This window comes from Erythrolamprus reginae, chromosome 2, assembly GCF_031021105.1.
Source record: "Erythrolamprus reginae isolate rEryReg1 chromosome 2, rEryReg1.hap1, whole genome shotgun sequence".
Taxonomy (NCBI): Eukaryota; Metazoa; Chordata; class Lepidosauria; order Squamata; family Dipsadidae; genus Erythrolamprus; species Erythrolamprus reginae.
Genome location: NC_091951.1, coordinates 180,260,949 through 180,284,330, shown reverse-complemented (window position 1 = coordinate 180,284,330; position 23,382 = coordinate 180,260,949). Strand labels below are relative to the sequence as shown.

The 23,382-nt window shown below is 43.1% G+C and overlaps 1 protein-coding gene across 3 annotated transcripts in view; it reads left to right on the top strand.

Annotated features, from left to right (window-relative positions):
• Positions 1-23,382, top strand: part of ANKRD52 (ankyrin repeat domain 52) — a 71,230-nt gene that overhangs the window by 24,357 nt on the left and 23,491 nt on the right. For all 3 annotated transcript variants that reach the window (XM_070740564.1, XM_070740566.1, XM_070740565.1), the window contains exons 7-19: positions 4,818-4,960; positions 10,386-10,598; positions 10,740-10,818; positions 12,038-12,152; positions 12,745-12,827; positions 13,959-14,076; positions 14,960-15,028; positions 15,685-15,825; positions 16,807-16,884; positions 17,507-17,618; positions 18,930-19,001; positions 20,211-20,412; positions 20,554-20,641. In XM_070740564.1, coding sequence (XP_070596665.1) covers positions 4,818-4,960; positions 10,386-10,598; positions 10,740-10,818; positions 12,038-12,152; positions 12,745-12,827; positions 13,959-14,076; positions 14,960-15,028; positions 15,685-15,825; positions 16,807-16,884; positions 17,507-17,618; positions 18,930-19,001; positions 20,211-20,412; positions 20,554-20,641 — 1,513 coding nt within the window. The remainder of the gene's footprint in view (positions 1-4,817; positions 4,961-10,385; positions 10,599-10,739; positions 10,819-12,037; positions 12,153-12,744; positions 12,828-13,958; positions 14,077-14,959; positions 15,029-15,684; positions 15,826-16,806; positions 16,885-17,506; positions 17,619-18,929; positions 19,002-20,210; positions 20,413-20,553; positions 20,642-23,382) is intronic.

Below are 23,382 nucleotides of genomic sequence, written 5' to 3'. Positions count from 1 at the left end.
ACTGCCACTTTGTATCTGGCACCAGAGATATAATTTATTTATTTATTTTATTTATTAATTAGATTTGTATGCCACCCCTCTCCGAAGACTCGGGGCGGCTCACAACAGTAATAAAAACAATATAGTAGTGGAACAAATCTAATATTAAAAAACATATAAAACCCTATCATTATTTAAAAAACCAAACAGCACATTCATACCAAATATAAAACAAAGTATAAAAAAGCCTGGGGGAAAGGTGTCTCAACTCCCCCATGCCTGGCTGTATAAGTGAGTCTTGGGTAGTTTACGAAATTACCTCAAAAGATTCTGTTTTACCTTTACCAAGGTGTAGAATGTCATACTAAGGTAAGAGGCAGCTGTTACTGCTATTAGATCTGCTGCTTTTTACCACATTCATCTTTTAATTCTTATCCTATTCCTAACCTTAACCCTAACCCTCAGCCCTGAAATGTTGCTTTCATTACTCTTGCCATATTCTTCTCCAATCAGTAATGAATTACATAATCCCCTCCAATTTAATTATACACAGGCATCAAGATAACATAGCAGCTGTTAAACTGCTATTTGGATCTATTAACTCCCCAGTAATATCTTTTTATACTTCAGCTGAGAAGCAAAACTTTGGGACAGGAAAAATTGTCCTTTTAAATTCTCTTTCTTCTTGTAATTTCTTATTAAAAGCAAATGCTCATGGAATTTCATATAAGCTGAAAGTGGGGCATCAAATTAAAGTATCTTTCCCTCATGAGCATATCTCCCTCTTGGGACCTTTGCTTCGTGTGCATATGTTAATGGGAAATATAGTGTGTAATACCTGTTCATCTCCTATTACTGGTTTTCTATGCTTATTCAATGAAATTATTTCGTTCTGCAGCAGTAATAGGTGGCATTAATCTTGCTCTGTTTAGCAAGATATTTATTCGATTCGTATGCCACCCATTCATCTAGAGGTGACGGTTACAGCAAGTACTATATGCTATAGAGATGCTATACTATCACAGACCTCAGCCTTTTTTTCCAGAGGTTGTTACCATAAATGTATTGCAGAAATTTGTGCTACTTGGTGTTTTCACTCTTTATGACATTCTTTTAGAATTTTGCTTTATTTAGTTCTATCTTGTTTTTTTTTTTACTATTTTATTACAGTTGGAACTATATCACATTTCCCCGAAAATAGGACATCTCCTGAAAATAAGGCCAAGCCTGATTTTTGGGGTGGATGTAAATATACGCCCTCTGCCGAAAACAAGCCTAGTGAAGGGATAGGCGTGGCTAGACCAGGAGTCAGCCTTCCCTTCCCTGGTCACCTCAAGGCTGTTAGGCGTCTTAACCAAGACCCGCTGATCAAGCAAGGGCCAGGAATTCTCTCTCACTGGATGTCTGGAGATATTTCCATTGCGCTGTTGCTAGCCCAGCTGTGCCCATAGTGCTAGGCATGAGGACAAATGAGGACCCGGATTGTGGGGGCAATAGGCTGGCTCTGTTAAAAAGTGCTATTGCTAACATGTTGTAAGCTGCCCTGAGTCTAAGGAGAAGGGCGGCATAAAAATTGAATGAATGAATGAATGAATGAATAAATAAATAAATAAAACCTTGCATCTGAGGGCCCCTCTGTTCTGCAGCTCACTTTGTGGCTATGGAGCAAGCAGCAATCATGGTTTGCGCTCCACGGATATTGCTTAGGCTCCTCCTACAATGAGGCAGAAAGTTCTGTGGCTTAGGACAGGCAATTATGGGAAGCACAAGCAAAGCACAGCTTGTCCCTTTCAAACAATCAAATGTCTGAGAGAGAAAGGGAGAAATGACAGAGGGAAGTAACAAGAATTATGGGCAACACTGTTTGAAAGAGTTTCCTCTCCTTCCTTCCTTCCTTCCTTCCTTCCTTCCTTCCTTCCTTCCTTCCTTCCTTCCTTCCTTCCTTCCTTCCTCTCTCTTTCTCTCTCTCTCTCTCTCTCACACACACATACACACACACACACACTGAAAACGGCAGGCAAATGGGTAAGGAGACTGACCCTCCCCTGTCTCCTGCTCAGTGCCAGCTCAGGGTGGTGCCCCAAGGCCTAACCCCTGCACGTTCAATGTGAGAAATGGGCTCCCTCGCAGCACCTCCTCTCTGGGCCTCACCTGCCTCGGAAGCCAGGGATCTTGCAGGCATCCCTGCTACATAAATGCTCCCCAAATGCCCTCAACTCGAGCGAGCCACGCAGCTACTCCACCCGCCTGCCCATCCATAGCACCCATGTCTGCCAAGCACCATTCGGTTCAAACCAAGTGGTGGGGAAGCTTTGGGACAATGCCCTTTAGGTGCCCGCTTGACCTGCCACTCCAAAATTGCACCCCACCACGGGACACGCATCTTACCGGAGTCTGGCAGCTCCGTTGCATCTCTTGGCTGGTCTGTGCAGGGAATCCCCTTGAACAGTAAATAAAAACTTGGGAAGCGAGAAATTAACAACTTCTTGCACTCACGAAAAGTTTTTCTTTACCGTGCAAGGTGTTTCCCTGCCAAGATAATCTGAGAGATGCAACGAAGCTACCAGACTGTGGTAAGATGTATGTTGCCTGTTCCATCCCCCGCCCACCTAGCCACCCCTATATTGTGCCCCACTACAAGAAGCACATCTTACCGGATTCTGGCAGCTCTGTTGCGTCTCTCGGCTGGTCTGTGAAGGGAGACATCTTGCACGGTAAAGAAAAAGTTTTCATGAGTGTGAGAAGTTGTTAATTGTTTGCACTCATGAGATGTTTTTCTTCACTGTGCAAGGTGTTTCCCTGAGACACAACAGAGCTGCCAGACTCCAGTAAGTTGCACGTGTTGTGGCCCACTCCACCCCATCCCCAATAATAAGGCCACAGCCATATTTCTGGGTTCAAAAGAAAATAAGATCCTGTTTTATTTTCGGGAAAACGTATAGAGACATCCCTAATAGAAAATATGTGATGATTCTCCCTATCTATTACACATACGTTGTACCTTTCTAAGACTTAAATCAAATATTTACCTTTTATAGTCTAGTTATCTTATACATAGCTTTGGTTACTAAATACATTAACAATGCAATTTGGAGGTCAATTAAAAATGTGCTTTTGAAACTCAGTGGATGAATCAACTGGTTACACAATGAAGTGTATTATTTAAAAATATTCTTTAAACAAGGATATTCTTTTTTCAGCTGTGCATTTATTTCATATATGATGAGGCTGTCAATAGCTTCTGAGTTGAGCAGTTTTCAACAATCTAAGACAGAGTAAAACCAGCACAGTTACTTCTGAAATATTACACTTACAATTCTTTGATCAAGACACCTTTTGAACTTTCACCTACCAGTATTTTGGATGGAAGTGACAGTCAGAAAGCAAGGAAACAGTAACGAAGACTGTAACAGATGTGTGTATACTTCTTGCAACAGACAAAATCTAATTTCCATGATGAATGCAGCGGACTGGAGCTAAATTAATCCTCTTGACCTTCCGGAAAACTACATTTTCTAGTTACTCAGTCTGAGTGGGAGTAGCTCTACTGACTTTGTGCAAAGTAACATTGAACTTAATAAGTATTCCTCTCTCTCTCTCTCTCTCTCTCTCTCTCTCTCACACACACACACACCTTCACATTTACACACACACACAAATGTACATACACCATATACAACTTTTAAAACAATAAAACACCAGAACTGTTAAAAAATAATAATTATAGATTATTTGAAGCTAACCTATATCTTATGTGGAATAAATGAATATATGAGGTCTCCAGCCTCATGTAGCCCAGCGACCGGTCAGAGCCCACAGAGTCAGCGTTCTCCAGTTCTCATCAGCCAAGCAATGCTGTCTGACGGGCCCTAGGGGAAGGGCCTTCTCTGTGACAGCTCCGGCCCTCTGGAATCAACTCCCTCCAGAGATTTGCACTGCCCCCACTCTCCTGGCCTTCTGGAAAGCCTTAAAAAACTCTGCCAGCACGCTGGGGCCGTTGAGCATTAACACTCTGCTCTGGCCGTTGCTATGATTGTGATGTGAATGAGTGTGGTTGAATTGTTTTAAAACTTGGGTTTTTTAGATTGTTTTATAATTGGGCTTTAGAATTGTTTTTGTATTGTTTTTTATATGCTGTGAGCCACCCTGAGTCTTCGGAGAAGGGCGGCATATAAACCCAATCAATCAATAAATAATAAATCAATCAATCAAAAGAAGATGAAATATGGATGCTGTGAACATATTAAATGCAGGATGCTAAAGTTGGACTATAATGTAAGGTTATTTCCAGAAAGGCCAATGCTGCTTAAATTCTTGTTTTGGTTAAAAGAGAGGCATTGGACTGCTGGAAAATATGTTGCTACTTTTTGGGGGGAATCTGACTCCTTCCACCATTAAATAATTTGAATATTGGTGCCATTAACACTAATTAGGTTGTAACTCCAAGTATTATTGATACTCGTTTAATGTTGATTAATAGGGTAGCAGGAATTCATGGTAAATCCGAATAGAAGGGTAGCCTGAATGCTATCTCCTATTCTATACTGCTTGAATAATTTTATAAATACTGTACTTGGCATTCAAAATTTGAACCTGGCTTCTGTTGCATTTTGTATCATGCTCCACATAAGACAAATGGGGGGAAAAGTCCTTCTTACCTAGAATCTTTCATGATAAAATAAACTCCCCGAATCTTGCAAAAAACATTATGTGATCATTTATTCATAAGATCTGAGTAACCTTTTCAGACTCTTTCTTTTTTTAGACTATCTGAAGCCCATTTGTTATAGTGTGGAAGCATTTGAATGGTTTCAGTCTTCTGCATTGTCTTTTCTTAGGGCATTTGGAAGTCTTGAAGCTACTGGTAGCCCGCGGAGCTGACATCACGTGCAAAGACAAGAAAGGTTACACACTGCTGCACACAGCAGCAGCCAGCGGCCAGATTGAAGTTGTGAAACATCTGCTGAGGCTTGGAGTTGAGGCAAGTGTGACGACAGTACTAGCTTTAGTGCACGCTGGGTGGCTTTGTACTGTGCCTATCCTCTTTTCAGGCCTGTTTTCTTCAGATGTACACGCATATAATTTCTGGCAAATTAGGCTTACTGTAATGTTATCTATATGAGTTTATATTAACCCCATGAGTCAATTTTGTATGGTGCTTGTTTTAAGTAACATTTGGTTCTTGGGTTACTACAGCTCGTTCAGTGACTAGCAATCATGCAGAACGAGGGGTGCTTATAAAGTGTCTTGGGGAATTCTGGCTGTCACGCTATCATGTGAGCATCATTTCTGGCGTTCCCTTCTAGTCTTCCGTGAACAAAAGTCAATAAGAAAGGTGGCAGGAAGTTGGAAGTTGCAGTCACATGAGCTCATGCCTGAACTATTGCAACTCAGACTCTTGTCACTAGGTAACACGGTCATATGATGATGTGCTTTGCAACTGCATCTCTTACCAGTAGCATTTTTAAAAAATTGATTTTATTTTTCTACTACAGTGGTACCTCATGATACGAACTTAATTGGTTCCAGGAGGAGGTTCGTAAGGTGAAAAGTTCGTAAGATGAAACAATGTTTCCCATAGGAATCAATGTAAAAGCCAATACAGTGGAACCTCGACATACGAGCAGCTCTACTTACGAGCTACTCGAGATAAGAGCTGGGAGGGGAGCGACATTTTTGTTCGCCTCCCGAGCTCACATTCGGGATACGAGCGCCAAGGAGCTGTCTCCTGAAGCCGAACACTAACTTCCGCTTTCGGCTTCAGGAGACAGCTCCTTGGCGCTCGTATCCCGCGTGTTTTAAAAGGTTGCAGCCGGCCTGGGGGGCTCGGGGGGGGGTGCTGGCAAGCCCCCCAGGCCGGCTGCAACCTTTTAAAACACGCGCGCCGCTTCGCAGCTGTCTCCTGAAGCCGGAACGCTAACTTCCGCGTTCGGATTCAGAAGAGAGCTGCGAAGCTGCGCGCGTGTTTTAAAACGTCACAGCCGGCCTGGGGGGCTCGGGGGGAAGCCCCCGAGCCCCCCAGGCCGGCTGCCACATTTTAAAACACCCGCGCCGCTTCGCAGCTCTCTGCTGAATCCGGAACGCTAACTTCCGCGTTCGGATTCAGCGGAGAGCTGCAGAGAGCTGCGAAGCGGCGTGGGTGTTTTAAAACGTGGCAGCCGGCCTGGGGGGCTCGGGGGCTTCAGGAGACAGCTCCTTGGCGCTCGTATCCCGCGTGTTTTAAAAGGTTGCAGCCGGCCTGGGGGGCTCGGGGGGGGTGCTGGCAAGCCCCCCAGGCCGGCTGCAACCTTTTAAAACACGCGCGCCGCTTCGCAGCTGTCTCCTGAAGCCGGAACGCTAACTTCCGCGTTCCGGATTCAGCAGAGAGCTGCGAAGCGGCGCGGGTGTTTTAAAACGTGGCAGCCGGCCTGGGGGGCTCGGGGGCTTCCCCCCGAGCCCCCCAGGCCGGCTGCCACGTTTTAAAACACGCGCGCCGCTTCGCAGCTGTCTCTGAACGCTAACTTCCGCGTTCGGCGGCAGCGGTTTTTTTTTGTTGTTGCACGGATTAATTGACTTTACATTGTTTCCTATGGGAAACAATGTTTTGTCATACGAGCGTTCCGACTTACGAGCCTCCTTCCGGAACCAATTAGTCTCGTAAGTCGGGGTTCTACTGTAATGCGTGCAAATCCTTCAGGAAAATCCCAAACTTTAGAAGGGAGGCGAACAGAGGGCAGGGAGGAGCAGCTAAAGGGGGCGGGTGGAAGAAGCAAGGCTAGGCTAAAGGGTGAGTGGGAAGGAAGAAGGGCAAGGGGGGCGCCCCTCCCTTTCCTTTCTTCAAAAGATACTCCCTTCAGTGCTTGCAAAAACGCCGTCCTCCTAGTTAATTAAGTGGAGTCTTTTTCCCCCTCCAAGCCACCCCTCCCTTTTCTTTCTTAAAAAAAAGGGGGGAAAATAGAAACCCCTTCTTCTTAGCAGCGGCGGCTTGGGTTCGTAAGGTGAAAATAGTTCGGAAGAAGAGGCAAAAAAATCTTAAACACCGGGTTCATATCTTGAAAAGTTCGTTAGAAGAGGCGTTCGTAAGATGAGGTACCACTGTATTGGATTTGTAATGCATTGTATCACTGTTATGTTGTGAGCCGCCCCGAGTCTTCGGAGAGGGGTAGCATACAAATCTAATAAATTATTATTATTATTAATTTCCAGTCTCAAATGCTGTCCTGTAGAGTTTAAAAATTGAGGATAGCTGGCAAGAGCAAATATTTTGATTTAAGTTAAGATGCAGTATACAGATTTTTATAAGTATTACGCTTTTCAGATACAGTAATGCAAATCAAGGGAGTTTTATAGTATAATCCTATATAGAACTTTGAAGCAAGATGTTATGAATTCAGCGGAACTTTCTAAAAACGAGATTTTACTTGATTTAAGCAAAACATTATCTGAAGCTTGAAGATTAAGACAGGGTTTTTTTAATGGCAGTGTTGAAGATGTAGGTTGCAGGATTAGCCATTAATGGCTCTCGGTTGTATGCAGAGTCTCTACCCAGTTCCTCCCTATGAGGGAGATTTAAAAAAATACTTGGTTCTTTTAAAATCAAGGGGGACATTGGGCAACAACCAGAAACAGTTGAATCCATCAAAGAGCTAGGTGACCACCTGACCAACTTCCTCAAGATTAGAGCACCAAAATCTGGAATGGCAGAATATTTTTTTGACAAGCATGCTCTGGGAGAAAGTGACAATGAGAACTAAAACCCACCCATGAATAGCAGCCTCTCAATGATTATTTTTGAATCCCAAAGAAACTGGAGAATTCTAGGAAGTTAAGTACCTTGTTACTTCCATAGAAATAGATAATATATCTAGCCAGGAAATTGTGCTAAATCTTGATCTCTGCATAATAACCAATTCTCTATATTATTTTATATAAGTTAGAGAAATAAGGGCAATAGTGTCTATTCATTCTTCAGACAATATACAAGAAGGGTTTTTTTTTCCATTTAGGATCCCCTTGTAATAAGAATAAAAAAGAGGAATGCTATGAAACATCTCTTGCCTCTGTGTGGATAAAGAGCTCTCCGTTTGTAGCTGAACAGCTGCTATGTCTTGGGATCATTGTATTTTCTTGTAAATCATGATCCAGACAGTTCTGTAATTTAATCTTTGACATAACTTTTGACATTTTTTTTTTAAAAATAGTAGGTTGGCTTATTGCTAAGGTAAGATGGCCTATCTTATCAACTTATCTCCCAAAAGGAGGGAAGGAAAGGTTGAATTCGCTAATCTCCATACCTGTATGCAACCTGGGCAGGAAACAATACTATGTAAATTATTTCACTTTGCACTGTGACCTTTTAATTCTCAAAAAGATAGAATAGGGTGTGAGCAGACTACTAGTTGTACCACCCAAGTAGCAGCAAGAGTGCAGTAGCACTGCTAAACTGCCAATTTAAACCAGGAAGCAAAGCTGGGATTTTAAATCCCATAAATCACATTTTTCAGTGTAGTTGTAACATTAAATGATCACTGAATGAACTGTTTTAGGTCAAGGACTACCTGTAATAGTAAAGTAAATAAGTACAGCATTTATATAGTACAGTGGTACCTTGGTTCTCAAACGCCTCGGTTTTCATACATTTTGGATTTCAAACAAAATTTTCTGTAAAAATTTGCTTCGGTATCCAAACAAAAATTCGGATACTGAACAGAAAATTTTGTTTACTATCCGAAATGTAAGATCTGAGGGGACGAGGTCAGAGGGAATGGGAGTCGGAATCCCGACACACCCCTCCTGGCCGCCCTCTTAACAGCCTCCCAGTCTCTACCTTGTAACTGCTCCAAGCTGCAGGAAGGGTAGGGCTGGCTGCAATACCGGCAGCTTCGGGGGGCTCCTTTCCTCAGCGGTTCAGTTCGGTACCTCCAGGCAGATGCACCAACTTTTTCCTTCCCGGCGGTGGCGGCTCCGGCGGCTTCCCTATGAGGAGGAGCAGCGTCAGGAACGTCATGTGATGAAGGTAAGCCGCCGGAGCTATCGCTGCCGGGAAGGAAAAAGTTGGTGCAGCTGCCTGGAGGTACCGAACTGAACCGCTGAGGAAAGGAGCCCCCCAAAACTGCCGGTATTGCAGCCAGCCCTACCCTTCCTGCAGCTTGGAGCAGTTACAAGGTAGAGACTGGGAGGCTGTTAAGAGGGCGGCCAGGAGGGGCGTGTCGGGATTCCGACTCCCATTCCCTCTCACCCCGTCCCCTCAGATCCTTATCCCATAGGAAATAGAGGAAATACTGTAGATTTAATTGGTTCCCAGCAAGTCAATGGGCTGGGAACCAATTAAATCCATTTCCATTATTTCCTATGGGATAAATTAATTCGGTTCTCAACCAAATCGGTTCTCAACCACACTTCTGGAACGGATTGTGGTCGAGAACCGAGGTACCACTGTATATATAGCCTTATAAAGCCCTATAAAGTAAGGCCGAGGTGGCGCAGCAGGTAGAGTGCTGTACTGCAGGCCACTAAAGCTGACTGTAGATCTGCAGGTCAGCGATTCAAATCTTATCAACGGCTCAAGGTTGACTCAGCCTTCCATCCTTCCGAAGTGGGTAAAATGAGGACCTGGACTGTGGGGGCAATATGCTGGCTCTGTTAAAAAGTGCTATTGCTAACATGTTGTGAGCCGCCCTGAGTCCAAGGAGAAGGGCGGCAAAATAAAGAAAGAAAGAAAGAAAGAAAGAAAGAAAGAAAGAAAGAAAGAAAGAAAGAAAGAAAGAAAGAAAGCCACCCCTAGAATACTGCATCCAGTTTTATTCACTACATTACAAAAAAGATGTTGAGACTCTAGAAAGAGTGCAGAGAAGAACAACAAAGACAATTAAGGGACTGGAGACTAAAACATGAAGCACAGTTACAGGAACTGGGCATGGCTCGTCTAGTGAAGAAAAGGATTAGGGGATTCATGATTGCTGTGTTCCAATATTTGAGGGGCTACCACACAGGGCCAAGCTATTTTCCAAAGCACCTGAAGGTCAGACAAGGAATAATCGATGGAAACTGAACAAGGAGAGATTCAACCTGGAAATAAAGAGAATTTTTCTGACAGTGAGAACAATCAACCAATGGGACAGTTGCATTCAGAAGTTGTGGGAGCTTTATCACTGGAACCTTTTAGGAAGAGATTGGACTGCCATTTGTCAGAAATGGTGTAAGGTTTCCTGCTTGAGCAGGGGGTTGGACTAGATGACCTACAAGGTCCCTTCCAACTCTGTTAATCTGTTAAGATTTCTTGGAGAGAAGACAAGCTTAAGTATAACCAGTTGGGCTGTCAGACAGCAACAGCATATGAACTCCCCCTCCCTCCTTTTTGGCCAAACCCTCTGCCCAACACGAAGTATCAGCCTATTCAAATGCTATCTTCCTGTGTTTTCTTTCAGATTGATGAACCAAATTCCTTTGGCAACACTGCACTTCACATTGCCTGTTACATGGGCCAGGATGCCGTGGCGAATGAACTGGTCAACTATGGCGCCAATGTCAATCAGCCCAATGAAAAGGGCTTTACCCCCCTGCACTTTGCTGCCGTCTCCACCAACGGAGCCCTGTGCCTGGAACTTCTTGTCAATAATGGAGCTGATGTGAACTTTCAGGTATGGCCAGATGTGCTGCACTGAATAAATAGGGCCACGGGGAACACAAACATAGTTTAAGCAAAATTCCTGGGGACTGCAGTGTAGGATTGAAAGCAAATGGACCCCCTTGTGGGCTGACTAAAGCTTTGATATTTTCAGAGTAAAGAAGGGAAGAGCCCTTTGCACATGGCTGCCATTCATGGACGGTTTACACGCTCTCAGATTCTCATACAAAATGGTAAGTTGTCAGCTATTTCCTGTTAAGGGAACCATCCTATATTTTACAGTATTGTTTTCTCAGGCTGAGATCTTACAAGATTGACACATGTAAGTTTTGGGGAGCCTGTTCAAGATTGTTTATTTGTTGACACTCATTGCCTCAAAAAAAGTTACCAGTTCCTGCAGGTATTCAAACGTAACTTGTATCTGTTACTTTCAGTATTTTTTGTTGTTGTCATTTTGAATTACAGCAACATTGATTTCCTCCAAATTAATTTTTATTGTTCTGTAAGCTAGGCACAAGGGGACATGTATGTAAAGTTATTAAACATTCACTCTCACTGGATCCTGCACTGAGCAGAGGGTTGGATTAGGTGACTTTTGTGATCACTTCCAACTCTTATGACTCAGTCAGTAGTTTTGAATTAGACCTGGGCATTTTATGGGCTGTGCACCACATCCGGCCTATGGGTAGTCCAGTCCAGCCTGTGGCGATGCGGTATTTTGTGAGAGGCGTTGACAGCATTGCGGGCAGGGCGGTGGGGGAAGGACAGCGACGGGACGGCAGCCCTCCACAGTGGATCCAGTTTCTCATGTCACCCCATGTAAAAAATAAATTGCCTAACTAACCCTTTTCTATATGGTACATTCTGATCACATGCCTTCCATTGAGGACCTGTATATTGCACAAGTCAAAAAGAGGGCTGTGAAAATATTTATTCACCCCCTAGCATTCTGGACATAAATTGTTTCAACTTCTATCTCAAAATGACGCTATACAGCACTGCACACCAGGACAACCAGACACAAGAACAGTTTTCCCCCCGAAAGCCATCACTCTGCTAAACAAATAATTCCCTCACCACTGTCAAACTACTCACTAAGGCTGCATTACTGTTACTATTAGTCTTCTCATTGTTCCTATCACCCATCTCCTCCCACTTATGACTGTATGACTAACTTGCTGCTTGTATCCTTACGATTTATATTAATATTGATTATTCCCTGATTATTTGTACCCTATGACAATCATTAAGTGTTGTACCTCATGCTTCTTGACAAATGTATCTTTTCTTTTATATACCTGAGAGCATATGCACAAAGATAAATTCCTTGTGTGTCCAATCACACTTGGCCAATAAAGAATTCCATTCCATTCCATTGCACTCTAGAGGAGTCGCCGTAGCCTTTGAACGAATTGAAGAAAAAATAATTGATGCAATCTGTTTGTTTCTCAGGCAGTGAGATTGACTGCGCTGACAAATATGGCAATACCCCCCTCCACGTTGCTGCTAGATATGGCCACGAGCTACTAATTAGTACTTTGATGACGAATGGTGCTGACACTGCAAGGTGAGGACATATTTCCTATCCAAATTAATGTTAAGGTCATAGATCTAGAATTCTGACTTGTTTCCTTCCTAACCAATTAGAATCATCAGGGCAAAATAAACCAGTTAAAATTGGCTTAAAGTAATGCTCAGCCAAATGTATATTCTGCTAGTTAGACACAACTCATTGGACTCTAGTAGAGCAGTGAGTGATTGATAGTAGAGTATACCAGCACATAGTTGAGAATGATGGTAGTTTAGAATTGATGGTATGCAAGGTATAAATAGCAATAGCACTTACTCATATATGCTGCTTCACAGGGCTTTACAACCCTCTCTAAGCAGTTTGCAGAGTCAGGATATGGTCCCTAACAATCTGGATCCTCATTTTACGAACCTTGGAAAAATGGAGAGCTGAGTCAACCTTGAGCTGGTCAGGGTCGAACTGCTGGCAGCTGGTAGAATTAGCCTATAATACTGCACTCTAAGCACTGTGCCACTACGGCTCTAAATGAAATCAATGTGCCCATGTGGGGGTGGAGATCACTTTGTTCTTGCTCTGTTTTCAACCTTGACCTTGTGTACTATCATGTTTTGATCTTTTATTCTTTCAGGCGTGGGATCCATGATATGTTCCCTCTGCACTTAGCTGTTCTCTTTGGATTCTCAGACTGTTGTCGTAAGCTACTTTCCTCAGGTAAGTTTTCTATTGGACTGGGGCTGTTGGTTCATAAGGAGATGGTTGCTTTTGTACATGTGGCTGAATTCAAAGCAAGCCAACTGTGAATGCTTAAAAAAATAGAGGAATTGTCTGATTGTTTTACCTGCTGGTTGGCAAATGTGAAGCATTTTTAGCAAGAATCTAAATTCAAAGTGTAAGCCTATGACTTCAAGGCTGCCACAGGGACTCTAACTTTGGCAAATGACCAGCAAAATCCCGAGTCAAAATTTCAACCAAATTTACAGTGTTTCATGTGATGGAAGGGATAAGTCAGTAAGCACATAGTTAATTGCATTTATTAAAATTAATAATTAAAATTAAGTATAAAGAGGCATTCAATAATATTTACTCTTTTTATCCTAGCCCGATACTATTTAACAGTCCAGCATATAATTTAAGGCCAAACATAATCCTCAGTGTAAAAAAAAAAGTTGTGTTGATTTTAATCAGTGCCAAAATAGTTTAAAGTGATTTGGTTATGTGGAGAAAATAAATGAGTATTGAATAAAAAAACCATAAACAAATAGATTGAGAGGAAGAGGAATGATGGGAAAAAATCTAGTTGGATGGAATTGATGAGATCATCATAAAAAGAGTGGTGGAAAATATAACGAACACAAGGCAACGTATGAAGTAGCCTACAAGGAGAAAGTGAGAATGGTTTGCAAGGCTAGAAAGTTATGGAGAGAGATTGGTAACAAGGTTGTGGAAGGTAGAACATTTATATTTCCTTTTCTTATCTCCTGCATATTTTCTTTAGTTTATTATACCTTTCTTTGTTTTCTGTTACATCTTTTTGTCCCCAAAGGGATTATCCCGTTTCTTCCAAAATAAAACATCCCGTGATAATAAACCCAATCGGTCTTTTGAGTGCATGGCAATAAGGCCAAGTACTTATTTCAGAGTTCAAAAAAAAATAAGACAGGGTCTTATTTTCCAGGAAACATAGTAGCATAATACATACCTATGAAGTGTGGTTTTCCTCTATAGAGAAGAGATTGGTTGATAATTTCAGTAAATTCCCGGATCATAATTTCCATGGTATCTGTGATAGATAATAAACTAATCCTATTTCCCAGTCACCCTTCACTTTCTTCCGATTCTCAGGTCAGTTGTACAGCATTGTCTCCTCACTCAGCAATGAGCATGTGCTGTCTGCGGGCTTTGATATCAATACGCCAGATAACCTCGGGAGGACCTGCCTCCATGCTGCTGCTTCCGGAGGGTGAGCAATTAATTTACTGTTGATATGGCAAGACATTCCTTGGGATTCTGAAAGAAAGATTCCCAATCTTATTCTCTTTAGATGAAGAGAAAGAACGGTTAAATTTCAAATAGTCCTTGACTTAACGGCTGGTCGCTTAGCCACTATTCAAGAGTTATGATGAACCTCCCCGGGGGTACTTATGACCCAGTTTCAAAGTTCTGGCCGCTGCACTCTCCCTCACAAATTACATGACCTCACTTCAGCCACTTGAGCACTGGCTCACATTTATGGTTGTTTGCAGCATCTCACAGAAACGTTACCAATTTTACAACATTTTCTGCAAAACCAATTTGCAGCGGACATTTGGTTCGCTCAATGACTGCTGGAAAAAAAAGGTTGTAAAATTGGGTCAATGCCATTAGGTGACCATTTTTATGACCATCAAGTAGTATCTGTAGAAGAGCATCTGTATGCGGTTGACCACTTCTGTCCAGTTGGAGAAAAAAAGTCTTGGAGAATAACCAATTCTTGGAATACTACTGTAGTCAGGTGGAGACAGTTCTCTGTGATCAAAGCAAATATTAGGCTAATCTTTATTGGCATAGAATAATATTGATTAGTACAGCATTGCCTTTTGCAGAGATAGATTGATTTTCCCATGCCACCTCATCTTCCGCTGTTACTGCATCTTGCAGTGAAAGACTAAGAAATAAGGCTGGCATCTTTCTCCATCCCCACCTTTCCCTTCTAGTTTGGACATGACTGGTACATGGAGGGCTCCTGTTGGGTTAACATTCTACGTTTGGAACTGAGACAAATTCTCAGCCTGTTATTTCATCTAGAAAAAAACCCCTACAATGTAACTCAGCGATAACTTCTTTATCCTTTGGTTTCTCTGCAGGAATGTTGAATGTCTTAACTTGCTGTTGAGCAGCGGAGCTGACTTGAGGAGGAGAGATAAGTTTGGAAGGTAAATATAGAACATAGTGTCTTTGAGACACTGGGTGAGAAAGAAATGTCTGAGCCATGTGCTGTGCCTCCTTAAGAATGAATTTAGAGGCATAAGTGGCTCTGTTAAAATGCTGCTGAGATCGAGGTGCTCACTTGCATATATTTTTCTACCTGGCTGACCCTCAATGCTGTGCTTTTGGAAGTTGAATAGTTGAATTTGGGGCAGTACTTCATTGTACATCACTTTTTAGTTTGCTGATGTAACTCAGTGGTAGCAGTTCTCGGATGCAATATCTGCTTTAAAGGTGCCAGGACTGGAATTTAATTCCCTCTTGTCTCATAGACTGAATTATGCATCTGTTAAAATGGCATTGGTAGAACGATCTTTAAAAGGTTGCTCTGAGAATAAAACTCTACAACTGCGCAGTGCTTTTTGGTATCGGCGCAGTTTTAAAAATAATGAAGAGGATTCAGACTTCTCATTCCTTCAATATATTACTTGACTAGACTTGGTTGTGTAGCTGCTTCAATCTGGCCTTGTTGTCTTCTAATCCGGGTCAGTTTGCTCCATGAACTTGCCATTGAGTGGATGAATTGATGTAACCTCCTTATATGTCACATTGTAATATTATCTGAAATTCCCTTTCTTGCTTTTTTAATATTTTTTTTATCCAGGACTCCTTTGCACTATGCAGCCGCGAATGGCAGCTATCAGTGTACGGTGACACTAGTCACTGCCGGAGCCAGTATTAATGAAGCTGACTGTAAAGGCTGCACCCCCTTACATTATGCTGCTGCTTCAGACACTTACAGGAGGTAGGAAGGGGGTGGGGAAGGAATGAGTATGCTTTAGCTGGGTATAATTCGTTTCAAATTTCTCATTGAAGAATCCTTCCATGGAATTATCTTATTTGGCTTCCTGGCATCTAAAAATAAGATTTTTTTGGGTGTGTGTGTGTGTGTGTGTGTGTTCAGCACAAAAGCTCTTTCTAAGAAACACTGAATCAAGGAATCAGAGTCTACATTCTAACTGAATTATTTAGGGTAAAGTAGGTCTTCAGTTTTCTATCTGTTGAAAGTATAATGCCTTTAGTTTCACTTGTTCATATGTCTAGAAATCTATAAGATCTAAATCAAGCTCTAAATTACTGCTGCTTAAATATACAATAAGCTTGAGGCTGTTGTGATTGGGCTTCCTGCTTTTTTGATACACTGATTCAAAGAAAGATCAGCTTTGATTTTCACAGTGTTTCTTAATGTCTATAATGTCATTTCCTTAATGCCTTTTCCCCTGTATTGCAAGGAAGGCAGAAGCCGATGATAAGCTTCTGTCTCATTGCCTGGGATTTAGTTTAATCTCATTTGGGTAACTGTTAATTTTTGGTGAGATTCATTTATGTGAAGTGTGCAGTTTAATAATCCATTAAGCTTTCTTGCCATCATAGTATATATTCTTTTTTTAACAAATTCTCATGTGATTATTATAAAATATTTTTTGTAAATAGATTCTAAAATGCAGAATTTTACTGGATAATATAGACCTGGACATTTAAGATCCATGAACCACATCCAGCCTGCAGGCAGCTGTAATCCAGCCTGCTATGGCTGGGGCAGGGCATGGGTGCAGTGGAGGGGTTGGCAGGGCGGGCCAGTGGCAGGGTGTTGACCCTCCACAACAGTCCCCATTTCTCACGAGGCCTCTTGAGACAATGAGTTGTCCATCAGTGGGATAATATGTACACACGTTCTGTGTCTGCTGTATATTGGCAAAACTAATCTGGTTTTATGCTCTTGCAGAGCTGAGACTCATTCAGGAAACAGCCATGACACTGACGAAGAGCCACTGAAAGAGTCACGACTGAAGGAGGCCATCTTGTGAGTAGCTTATCCGAACTCTCTCTGCTATCCCTTGAATAAACTTGGCCATCTCTTTTCTCCACACTACTTTTAATGCAACACAGTTGATGTTTTAAAGAACATTCATATTCCCGAGATTCCATTAAAGTAACTCGCATTGTTCAGCATTCAGCTTGTGTTAAACAGGGATAGAAAACGAACTCTTCAGATGTTCTTTTGCTTTGCCTTGCCCTAGCTTACAAAACATCCCTAAACAGATTTCTTCTCTTTTTAAAATAAATGCGTGATGGGTGCATGTACAAGCTTAATTTTTTCTTGAATGGATTTTTATTAAATTGCCCAAGTATTTGCTAAAAAACTGGAAATCATTTGCGTTTTATATATGGTGTGGTAATGATACAATAGAAAATATAGAAGTTTCTTTCCTTGAAACTTCCTATGGACTAAAGCTACTTTGTTGTTGTTGTTGTTTGTTAAGCTGTATGTTTCCCTATTACATGGCAGGAGCTACTGTATCTTCTTTACTGTGGTTTATGCGAACTGGTTTTATGAGTTACTGATTGTAACTGGATTTCCACAGAATGTTTAGAGGTTTTATATGCATCTGATGCTTGGGTACATTGAATTATATTTATTCCAGTTGTTTAGAGTTCCTACTGGATAATGGTGCTGACCCCTCTCTCCGAGACAAACAGGGATATACTGCTGTCCATTACGCAGCTGCCTATGGCAACCGACAGAACCTTGAATTGGTAAGTCTGAACTAAAGCTTGGACAATTTGACTTTAAAAATGAGAGGAAATTTCTGTGGACACTTGAGAGGGTCATAGTTTTCTCTGTTGATAACTATTATATGGTTGATTCCTTGTAGGGCATTGGGAAATGGCCAGGTTAGAAACAAGTCAGGTTGAGATACAGAAATTGGGTAGCTAAATAAACTCTCATGAGTTATACAGTAATCTCCAAAATTGTAGATAGACTCCTTTTTCTCCAGTTCTCAGGTGAAGCATTATATCTGTGCTTTAATACACACTGCTGAATATACACTACTGTGTATCTCAGTATTTAACAAAATACAATCATAAACTTAAATACACACAAAGCTGTAGAAATGGTGTTAGATTTTAGGAGAAAACCTCCTTTACTACCAGTTCTGAACAACACAGTGTATCAACAGTAGAGTCCTTCAAGTTTCTAGGTTCTATCATATCTCAAGACTTAAAATGGATACCTAACATCAAAAACATAATTAAAAAAGCACAATGAGGAATATTCTTTCTGCTCCAACTCAGAAAGCTCAAAGTGCCCAAGGAGCTGCTTATTCAGTTCTACAGAGGAATCATTGAGTCTGTCATCTGCACCTCTATAACTGTCTGGTTTGGCTCTGCAACCAAACATGACAGACACAGACTTCAACAGATACCGTGTTTTCCAAAAATAAGACCCTGTCTTATAATTTTTTTGAACCTTGAAATAAGCATTTGGCCTTATTGCCATACAGTCAAAGGCCCGATTGGGCTTATCAGGGGATGTCTTATTTGGGGGAAAACATAGTAGTTAGAACTGCAGAAAAAACAATTGCTACCAACTTGCCTTCCATTGTGGATCTGTATACTGCTATAGTCAAAAAGAGGGCTGTGAAAATATCTACAGACCCCTCACATCCTGGACATAAATTGTTTAAACTTTTACCCTAAAAATGACGCTATAGGATTCTGCACACCAGAACAAGAAGACACAAGGACACAAGGGAGAATGCTTTCATAATCAGGAATTAAACTTTAGGCACTTAGAAGCAAATTTATTGTTGTCAGAAGCTTTGTGACTTGTTCCTAAATTAAAAACATATCTCATCATTGTCTTTAATACATATTATTTTAATAATAATTAAATTTTGAGGAACATATACTGTATAATTCCTGCAGTAGGTGAAATGATATACGTTCTCTAGTCATCACAGAGGTTCTTCCTGTATGCTAAATAAATAAATGTCAGGGGTTCCAAGAGCTAGGTTGTTGAAGCATTTGTACGATTAGAATTATTCCAAATCTTTTTCATTTCAGCTCCTGGAAATGTCGTTTAACTGCCTGGACGATGTGGAAAGCACCATTCCAGTCAGCCCTTTGCACTTAGCTGTAAGTCTCATTATTATAAAGCCATATTGGGTGCAGTTGGGTCAAATGTAACTATAGTAATTAGCATGTCCAGTCAATGAAGCAGTGGAAGTGATGTGCCGGTGCCTGGAGGCTGTTGGGGCCTGGATGGGTGTCAACAAACTCAAACTCAACCCAGACAAGACGGAGTGGCTGTGGGTTTTGCCTCCCAAGGACAATTCCATCTGTCCGTCCATTACCCTGGGGGGGAAATCATTGACCCCCTCAGAGAGGGTTCCCAACTTGGGCGTCCTCCTCGATCCACAGCTCACATTAGAGAAACATCTTTCAGCTGTGGCAAGGGGGGCGTTTGCCCAGGTTCGCCTGGTGCACCAGTTGCGACCCTATTTGGACTGGGATTCACTGCTCACAGTCACTCATGCCCTCATCACCTCGAGGCTCGACTACTGTAACGCTCTCTACATGGGGCTACCTTTGAAAAGTGTTCGGAAACTTCAGATCGTGCAGAATGCAGCTGCGAGAGCAATCATGGGCTTTCCCAAATATGCCCATGTTACACCAACACTCCGCAGTCTGCATTGGTTGCCGATCAGTTTCCGGTCACAATTCAAAGTGTTGGTTATGATCTATAAAGCCCTTCATGGCACCGGACCAGATTATCTCAGGGACCACCTTCTGCTGCACGAATCCCAGCGACCAATTAGGTCCCACAGAGTGGGTCTTCTCCAGGTCCCGTCAACTAAACAATGCCGCTTGGCGGGACCCAGGGGAAGAGCCTTCTCTGTGTCGGCCCCGGCCCTCTGGAACCAGCTCTCCCCAGAGATTAGAATTGCCCCCACCCTCCTTGCCTTTCGTAAGCTAATTAAAACCCACCTCTGCCTCCAGGCATGGGGGAATTGAGATACCCTTTCCCACTAGGCCTTTACAATTTTATGCATGGTATGTCTGTATGTATGTTTGTTTTTTTATTATAATGGGTTTTAATTGTTTTTAGTATTGAATTATTATTGTACGCTGTCTTATTATTGCTGTTAACCGCCCCGAGTCTTCGGAGAGGGGCGGCATACAAATCCAATAAATAAATAAATAAATAAAATAAATTTGAAGGCCAGCGTTATATTTGCTTCCGTGAGGAAAGTGGATCTAAAGTTGTAAGTCTGCACCATTACATTACATCCCTCTTGATTTATAGCCTCCCTAAATCAGTCTGTCTGTTGATTGTGCTTTCAGGCCTACAATGGTCACTGTGAAGCCCTGAAGACGCTTGCCGAAACCCTGGTGAACCTGGATGTGCGGGACCACAAAGGGCGGACGGCTTTGTACCTTGCCACAGAGAGGGGCTCTACGGAGTGTGTGGAGGTGCTCACCAGCCATGGTGCTTCTGCTCTTGTGAAGGAGAAAAAGAAAAAGTGGACACCCCTCCATGCTGCTGGTATGAGCACGTCTTGTTTCCTGTGGAGATGCTGGGATTCTTTCAAGACAGACTCTGGGCGTCCACTGGGTCTTTAAAGAAACGACAGTTACTAAGAAGCAGGAAATCCCGTTCATTGTATTCTCGTTTTATTTCTTACAGCTGCCTATGGGAACACAGATTCCTTGCATCTTCTCATTGATAGTGGGGAGAGAGTCGACATCGCTGATGTCATGGACATCCATGGACAGTAAGTCTTCAGCTATTTTTATATACATACATACATACATACACACACACGCACATGCACACACACACATTGTATTTTTGGAGTATAAAACGCACTTTAGTTTTGGGGGAGGAAAATAGGGGAAAAAGTCCACCTACGAGGTATTCATCTGGCTAGCATCCTTAGTCTGGTCAGCTTCAGCACATTATTTTATCCCCTGGTTAGGGCACAAAAAACCCTTACATTTAAAAACCATTACGAGTAGTAATTAAAAAAGGCCTTGAAAGATTTAGGGCTGGAAAAAACATTCTTCGGAGGGAGTAGCAATGAAAAAGACTGCAAGCCGGTAATATTAATAGTGTCTTGTTAGGGCTGGGAGGGGGGGAAGCTTTGAAAATAGCTACATTCAGAGGATAAGACATACCTAAATTTTAGGGTGTGTGTGTGAAAGGTGTATCTTATACTCTGAAAAATATGGTATGCAGTGGTACCTCATGATACGAACCCCTCGTCATACGAACTTTTCAAGATACGAACCCAGGGTTCGGAATTTTTTTGCCTCTTCTTACGAACTTTTTTCACCTTACGAACCTGCCGCCGGCCGCTGGGATGCCCCACCTCCAGACTTGAGTTCCTCCCAGTTTTTCCCCACCCTGTCCTGCCCCATTCTCCCCTCTGGATCTCCATGGGTTTCCTCCGTTTTTCTGCACTCTTTCCTGCCCCATTCTCCCCTCTGGATCTCCATGGGTTTCCTCCGTTTTTCTCCACTCTTTCCTGCCCCATTCTCCCCTCTGGATCTCCATGAGTTTCCTCCGTTTTTCTCCACTCTTTCCTGCCCCATTCTCCCCTCTGGATCTCCATGAGTTTCCTCCGTTTTTCTCCACTCTTTCCTGCCCCATTCTCCCCTCTGGATCTCCATGGGTTTCCTCCGTTTTTCTCCACTCTTTCCTGCCCCATTCTCCCCTCTGGATCTCCATGAGTTTCCTCCGTTTTTCTCCACTCTTTCCTGCCCCATTCTCCCCTCTGGATCTCCATGGGTTTCCTCCGTTTTTCTGCACTCTTTCCTGCCCCATTCTCCCCTCTGGATCTCCATGGGTTTCCTCCGTTTTTCTCCACTCTTTCCTGCCCCATTCTCCCCTCTGGATCTCCATGGGTTTCCTCCGTTTTTCTCCACTCTTTCCTGCCCCATTCTCCCCTCTGGATCTCCATGAGTTTCCTCCGTTTTTCTGCACTCTTTCCTGCCCCATTCTCCCCTCTGGATCTCCATGGGTTTCCTCCGTTTTTCTCCACTCTTTCCTGCCCCATTCTCCCCTCTGGATCTCCATGGGTTTCCTCCGTTTTTCTCCACTCTTTCCTGCCCCATTCTCCCCTCTGGATCTCCATGGGTTTCCTCCGTTTTTCTGCACTCTTTCCTGCCCCATTCTCCCCTCTGGATCTCCATGGGTTTCCTCCGTTTTTCTCCACTCTTTCCTGCCCCATTCTCCCCTCTGGATCTCCATGGGTTTCCTCCGTTTTTCTCCACTCTTTCCTGCCCCATTCTCCCCTCTGGATCTCCATGAGTTTCCTCCGTTTTTCTGCACTCTTTCCTGCCCCATTCTCCCCTCTGGATCTCCATGGGTTTCCTCCGTTTTTCTCCACTCTTTCCTGCCCCATTCTCCCCTCTGGATCTCCATGGGTTTCCTCCGTTTTTCTCCACTCTTTCCTGCCCCATTCTCCCCTCTGGATCTCCATGAGTTTCCTCCGTTTTTCTGCACTCTTTCCTGCCCCATTCTCCCCTCTGGATCTCCATGGGTTTCCTCCGTTTTTCTCCACTCTTTCCTGCCCCATTCTCCCCTCTGGATCTCCATGAGTTTCCTCCGTTTTTCTGCACTCTTTCCTGCCCCATTCTCCCCTCTGGATCTCCATGAGTTTCCTCCATTTTTCTCCACTCTTTCCTGCCCCATTCTCCCCTCTGGATCTCCATGGGTTTCCTCCGTTTTTCTCCACTCTTTCCTGCCCCATTCTCCCCTCTGGATCTCCATGGGTTTCCTCCGTTTTTCTCCACTCTTTCCTGCCCCATTCTCCCCTCTGGATCTCCATGAGTTTCCTCCGTTTTTCTGCACTCTTTCCTGCCCCATTCTCCCCTCTGGATCTCCATGGGTTTCCTCCGTTTTTCTCCACTCTTTCCTGCCCCATTCTCCCCTCTGGATCTCCATGGGTTTCCTCCGTTTTTCTCCACTCTTTCCTGCCCCATTCTCCCCTCTGGATCTCCATGGGTTTCCTCCGTTTTTCTGCACTCTTTCCTGCCCCATTCTCCCCTCTGGATCTCCATGGGTTTCCTCCGTTTTTCTCCACTCTTTCCTGCCCCATTCTCCCCTCTGGATCTCCATGAGTTTCCTCCGTTTTTCTCCACTCTTTCCTGCCCCATTCTCCCCTCTGGATCTCCATGGGTTTCCTCCGTTTTTCTGCACTCTTTCCTGCCCCATTCTCCCCTCTGGATCTCCATGGGTTTCCTCCGTTTTTCTCCACTCTTTCCTGCCCCATTCTCCCCTCTGGATCTCCATGGGTTTCCTCCGTTTTTCTCCACTCTTTCCTGCCCCATTCTCCCCTCTGGATCTCCATGAGTTTCCTCCGTTTTTCTGCACTCTTTCCTGCCCCATTCTCCCCTCTGGATCTCCATGGGTTTCCTCCGTTTTTCTCCACTCTTTCCTGCCCCATTCTCCCCTCTGGATCTCCATGGGTTTCCTCCGTTTTTCTCCACTCTTTCCTGCCCCATTCTCCCC